The 6,687-nt window shown below is 37.3% G+C and overlaps 1 protein-coding gene across 1 annotated transcript in view; it reads right to left on the reverse strand.

Annotated features, from left to right (window-relative positions):
• Nucleotides 1-6,477, reverse strand: part of LOC5567843 (nuclear RNA export factor 1) — a 49,406-nt gene extending 42,929 nt beyond the window's left edge. The window contains exons 1-2 of the mRNA XM_001657673.2: nt 6,260-6,477; nt 5,282-6,132 (exon numbers count right to left, since the gene is read on the reverse strand). Of these exons, the coding sequence (XP_001657723.1) occupies nt 5,282-6,132; nt 6,260-6,332 (924 nt within the window). The 5' untranslated portion in view covers nt 6,333-6,477. The remainder of the gene's footprint in view (nt 1-5,281; nt 6,133-6,259) is intronic.
• Nucleotides 6,478-6,687: the final 210 nt, after the last annotated feature.

Below are 6,687 nucleotides of genomic sequence, written 5' to 3' on the forward strand. Positions count from 1 at the left end.
ACACACAGATGCGAGTGCACTCGGTTTTGGTGGTGTCTTAATGCAAGAGCAATCAGATGGAGTTTTGCATCCAGTAATGTATTATAGTAAGAGAACAGATTTACATGAATCAAAACTTCACTCTTTTGAGCTTGAAACATTAGCAGTAGTGAATAGTATAAAAAGGTTTCACATTTATTTACAGGGCATTAAATTTACCATAGTTACAGATTGTATTGCACTAAAAGAAACCCTAAATAAAAAGGACATAAATGCGAAAATTGCTCGTTGGGAACTTTTCTTATCTGAATACGACTATGACATCATTCATCGTAGCTCTTCTAATATGAAGCATGTAGACGCTTTATCTCGTTTGCCGATTATCTGTGCTTTAGGAAGTGAAAATAAGAAATTTTGAAAGAGCTTTATTGGCTAGCCAGATGTTGGATTCTAGAATTGAAGAAATAAGAATTCAGTTAGAAAATAGAGAAGACAAAAATTTTGAGTTGCGAGATGGAGTAGTGTATAGGAAAAGCAAAGACAGTAAATTATTATTCTACGTTCCTCAAAACATGATAAACCAAATTTTGAAGATGTATCATGACGACTTTGGACATTTTGGAGTTGAAAAAGTTTACGATTTAATCAATAAATCTTATTGGTTTCCTTGCATGAAAGAACAAATTAAAAAATATATTAATAACTGTTTGAAATGTATCGTTTATTCCAAGAAAAACTTTAAAAAGGATGGTTATTTGAATATTGTTGAGAAAGGAAGTACACCTTTCCATACGATACATGTTGATCATTATGGACCAGTAACTCTTAGGAATTGTAATTATAAATACATTTTTGTTATAGTGGACGCTTTTACAAAATATTTAAAATTATATCCTTGTAAAACTACAAATACGAGTGAAGTAATTAAACATCTTAAACACTATTTCAATGCATATTCTATACCTGAGCAAATTATTTCGGATCGTGGTAGTTGCTTTACTTCAAATAGTTTTAAAGAATTTAATACCGAAAATGAAGTGAAACATATTTTGATAGCTACTGCTTGTCCAAGAGCAAACGGGCAGGTAGAACGGTTCAACAGGATTTTGACTCCAGTAATAGCTAAACTGGTTGAAAGCAATCCTACAAAAGGTTTCGGTCCAATTTTGTCAGAAGCAGAATATTTTATTAATAATACTTTTTGCCGATCGATAGGAAACACCCCTTCTCAATTACTGTTTGGAATTAATCAAAAGAAATTGAATATTAATATGATTGAGAAAAGCATGAACGAGAACAAAGACATTGAAAGAGATTTGATCAAAGTAAGAGAAAAAGCTATTGCTATAAACAAGGCACTACAAATTTACAATAAGAAGAAATATGATTCTGAATGTAAAATTAACACACAGTATCAAGAAGGTGATCTAGTTTATATACCACATCATGCTTTGCCCGGGAGTTCATCTAAATTACAAGCACAGTTCAAAGGTCCTTATGTTGTTAAAAAATCGCTACCTAATAATCGTTATGTTGTGAGTGATATTGATGGTATTCAGCTAACGCGTTTACCCTTTACAGGAATTTTCGATCCTGTTAATATGAAGTTATGGGATATGAAAAATGAATTGAATGCACATCGGGGCGATGTGGATGTCAGGATGGCCGAGCTGTAGGAGATTGAAGTAGGCAATATAATCACTAGGGAGGTCATAGTAGGCTTTTAAGGATCATTTCGATGTATGACAATTATTAATCCTCGAGACGCCAAATAAATAAGATCGATTTATCAGAAGCTCTCTGTATTTTGTACTTCAATAAAAATAGTCATTCGAATCCGTCGAGCTAAAAGGGTAGGCTTAATCCGCGAGAGATATTTGGCAGGTATGTTTTAATTTCTTGTAAAACCTTTAAATTTGTTTGTTAATAAATTTCTGAATTAGTTTCTTGGTAATCTATTATAGGCATAATTTTCTTGATAGACTTGTTTTTAGCTTCCTTCAAAAGGTAGGTCAAAGATCCCCTTCAGGCTATTCTGCGCTGATTTCTTCAAACTCAGCAGGTCTGTTAGGAATTAAGCTGACATTTTAATTTCGAAAAATTGCCAGACCTTTATTACAAAATCCAATAAAATAATTTCAGATAGTCTGTAAGAAATGTTCATTATTCAATATTCATTAGAATTCTTCCAGAAAGTTAGCAAACAATCCTTTCCTTTGCAGACATTTTGATATGCAGATCGAAAAAAATGTTTGCATTAGAATTATGAAAACCAGTAAAACATTTATCATCTTCTTTCTGGCGTTACGTCCCCACTGGGACAGAGCCTGCTTCTCAGCTTAGTGTTCTTATGAGCACTTCCACAGTTATTCACTGAGAGCTTACTATGCCAATGACCATTTTTGCATGTGTATATCGTGTGGCAGGTACGAAGATACTCTATGCCCTGGGAAATCGAGAAAATTTCCTTTACGAAGAGATCCTCGACCGGTGGGATTCGAACCCACGACCCTCAGCATGGTCATGCTGAATAGCTGCGCGTTTACCGCTACGGCTATCTGGGCCCCAGTAAAACATTTATGTTCTTCTATAAAATTAGAAGCTGATCTAGATTATCATTGATTTATCATCAGATCAATAATAAAGTGAAATTGGTGATCATTTCTCTGTAAAATGTTACTTTAGTGACTTTTTGTTGCAAATAGTGTCGTTTTAGTGACCAGATCGAAACCAAGTCACTAAATGTGACTCGCTCGATTGTTGATGATATTTTGGAAAATATTATTTGGCAAAATTGAGACATGTTCCATAAATGATGTTCTGTCACTACTTTGTGTCTTTTCAACTTTCATTGCATTTTGCAAATCTTTATTGTCTTTCAAATAAGGAGTACCGTAAGAACGCCATTCACCGCTCATTTAACAGCATTTTAACATGTTAAATTCGTGCAAAAATCAGTCGCTCGATATTTTTTCGAAACTTTTTGCACTAGACGCAAGATAAAACATTTGTTTTTGTAGGAAAAACGTTAAAATGTGAAAAATGTGTAATGGTACCGAATGGTATGTATGCCAATGACACATGTTCAGGGCGCCATTCACCGCTCATCCTAAGTATGAGGCCCTATATGCAGCACTAGTTGGAAATAATTTACTTTCATTAGCTGGGTGTTATCTTTGTACTATAAACTTTGTACTATTAAACTCATGTTTATCGCTTAAAACAGCCTAAGATTATTTTTTATAAATAAAATATAATATCTAATCATACGTATTTCATTCTGCTACAATAAATTTTGGTATGCTAATACATGCTAATAACTTTTATAGCGAAATTTTTTCTAATTTTTCAAAATAATTCAATGAGCGGTGAATGGAGCATGAGCGGTGAATGGCGTCCTTACGGTACCTAGTCTAAATTTTATCGAATAAGAGGGATTTTCAAATAAATAGATATCACATCGACGAAAGGAACTTCCAGTTATGGAAATATCGATTTATGGAGAGCAAGATGTATGGGAATTTGAACGGACGGAGTTATAGAACATCGGGTTGTGGAGAGTCGACTGTAGTTTTCGTAAAATTCGTGTGCTACGCCTATCTGTCTATTTCATGGCCACCCGGCTAGGAGTAAAATAATGGCAATGTATTGTCCGATTTTATTTTGACATTCACGAGTTCTACGCGAATAACTTATGACAACGTGTGAATAAAAAAATATGTTGAGGATATCATGATGAGTTATTTTCTTAACATCGTATATTCAACTGAATGTCAAATTTTGATGACATAACTGGTTTTGTAACTCCTGAAATTATATCGGTTGTTTAGATCATAATGTTGAGATGATATTTTTATTTCATGAAATTTCTACCGAATATCACATTTTGTTACCCCAACAAGTTTTATTATTTATCAGATTAACAGATAACAAATTTTGTTATTGCTGAAATGTGGTCAAAGTTTTTGTTATTACAGGTCAGACTCTTTTTTCACTCCGGATAATAGAATCACTAACAAAAAAAATAAATAAAATATGCGATGATATCATTTTTTGTCGTCGTTTTATTTTTATGATGCAGTGGCGTAGCCAAAAGTTATTTAAGAAATATTAGGGGTGAAAGGAAAAAAATATTTGACCGACATACTCAATAACCCCCCTTTTCTTACCTACGTTCAAAACTGCTAAACCATTTATATTGTATATTAAAATACTAAATCATCTCAAATTTATGCATATAAACTTAAAAACAATAATATCAAAAAATATACTCCCGATAATCCAGTCTAAAGTTCCGGATAATCGAGTCCGACCTGTATTCTTCTTCTTTTCTGGCGTTACGTCCCCACTGGGACAGAGCCTGCTTCTCAGCTTAGTGTTCTTATGAGCACTTCCACAGTTATTCACTGAGAGCTTACTATGCCAATGACCATTTTTGTATGCGTATATCGTGTGGCGGGTACGAAGATACTCTATGCCCTGGGAAGTCGAGAAAATTTCCAACCCGAAAAGATCCTCGGCCTCAAACCCACGACCCTCAGCTTGGTCTTGCGTGCTCAAAAATTGCCTGGAGTAAGTGCTGAAGAAATTTCTTTATGTATCCTTTGAAAATCGCTGTAAGAATTTCTGGGACAATTGGTAGAGGATTATCTAGAAGAATTTGTGGAGAAATCTCCCTAGGAGTCCCCGATAGTGTTCCAGATGAAATCTCTGGAGACGCCACTAGGATAATCCATGAAGCGTTTTCTTCAGAAATCTGAGAAAAAGTTCTTGAATAATAATTTCAATAACAGCGTAATAGTTTCTGAAGGTTTCTCTGGAGCCGATTTATTACCACCAGCATGTAATAATTTGATAAAATTTTCAACGCGAACAGTTGTCAGGTTCTCTAGATTTGTGATCTTGAAAATTCAAGGTGTTGCTTTGTTTTATCATCACTTTAAAACAGAGATCAAATCTCTAGCAAGAAACCTGATACCAGCCATGGCATAAGGAATACCTGGACGATTTTATTAAGAAATCTTGGAGGAATTTCTCTGGGAACCCGTGAAAGATCTCCTGGCACAGTCCTGGTAATAATTAATGATAAAATTTCTGAAAGAATACTTGAAGGATTTTTCTGTATAACCGGTACACTAATTTCTGACATTATCCGTGCGAAATGTTTGAAGTAATCCCGGAGGTTATAGCTTCAATAAAATTACTGGAAGTGTAAAATAAGAGGCCTACCAATAGAAATACTTCTAGAGACTAGCATTAAAAAGATGACCAAGTCCCTTAAAATGAATCTGATCTCACTCACCTTATTATTTGCCATGTGCAGAATCTTCAGATTTGGCACCTTCTGCGCCAACGTCCGGAAATGGTCCAGTATGAGCAGCTTGTTGTCATTCAAATTGAGCGCCTCCAGGTCCGGAATGTTATCCTTAATCACATCAAACGCGGCCAGCATAATTTGTGGCCGGAACAGCGCACAGAATATATCGCTAAGATCCGGATCCGTGTGGAACTTCTCCAGATTAAGCGCCCGGGTGGCCGGATTGTACCGCTTCACCATGGCCAGCTTCATGCGCTCTTTCAGCTGGGCGTTCACCTGGTACTGTGGGTTGGAATTGCGCACAATAACGATCATCTTCCGCCCATCGGGCAGACCGATTGTTCGATCGATCTTTTGAAGCGCTTCCGCCGCTTGGAAGTCCTCAATGTAGAAACTGACTGCTGTATCCTCCACCTTCCAATACTGGGGGATAAATATCAGCGGGCTTATGGCATTAACCAGCGAGCGCAGAATGAACTCCTTCTCGTACTTGTGCCCATAGGGAATTTTCACCTCGTACCAACTGGTCGGACCGGCTATCAGCTTCTTCCGGAACACCTGTTGGCCAGTTCGCGGCACAGGTGATCCTCTTCGTCGTCCTCGGAATCCCTTCTTAAAACCCCTACGATCTCCATCGAAACCATCGCTTCCGCCTCCGGCACCACCTCCCATCGCTTCATCGTCTTCCAGGTGGGCCCGAATCTGCATATCCGTAATTTTCACTCCGCCCTTGTTCCGTCCTCCGCTGAACGGTTTGAAACTGACCCGCCGCTTCACATCGGTCACCTTCCGTTCGATCCGGTCGTCATGTTCCGAGTAGTTGTTGTTCCCGGGACCTGAAAAAGCGATTCCCAAGAAATGTAAACATCCCGTACAGGAATTCACACGATTCTTTTTATCTTTCTCTCGCACCCTCAAAATGGCGACGATGTGCTTTCGGAAATCTACCCCGCAGCGACTTACCGTCGTAGAATTTGCGGCCTCCGCCGTGGTTCCAGTTGTTGCGTCCACGGTTTTTGCCACCGCGGTTCGACATTGCAGTGTTTCTGATTATTTGTAACAAGCTCCAAGAAATTACCGAACGGGAAAATACTTCTTTCTTCGATTAAGACAGCAAACACACCACTTCCAGTCCACCACGCAAAAATCACGCACGAAAAACAACGAACGGGGAAAACTTTTGACAGTTTGAAGGGAGCGGAGCTTTGAAGAGGAGGTGGATTCTGCAGCAGACGTCAAAATGAAGCTTTTAATGAAAATGAACTCGCCGATAAAGAAGATTCAAATTTTTGTACACGGAAAAATAAATAATAAATTAATGGACGTTAAGGGGAAGGTAACGTGAAGAAAGGTACAGAGAGAAATTTTTACCTAAGTTTTTAGTTTAGCTC

The sequence above is a fragment of the Aedes aegypti genome, chromosome 3, assembly GCF_002204515.2.
Source record: "Aedes aegypti strain LVP_AGWG chromosome 3, AaegL5.0 Primary Assembly, whole genome shotgun sequence".
Classification (NCBI taxonomy): domain Eukaryota; kingdom Metazoa; phylum Arthropoda; class Insecta; order Diptera; family Culicidae; genus Aedes; species Aedes aegypti.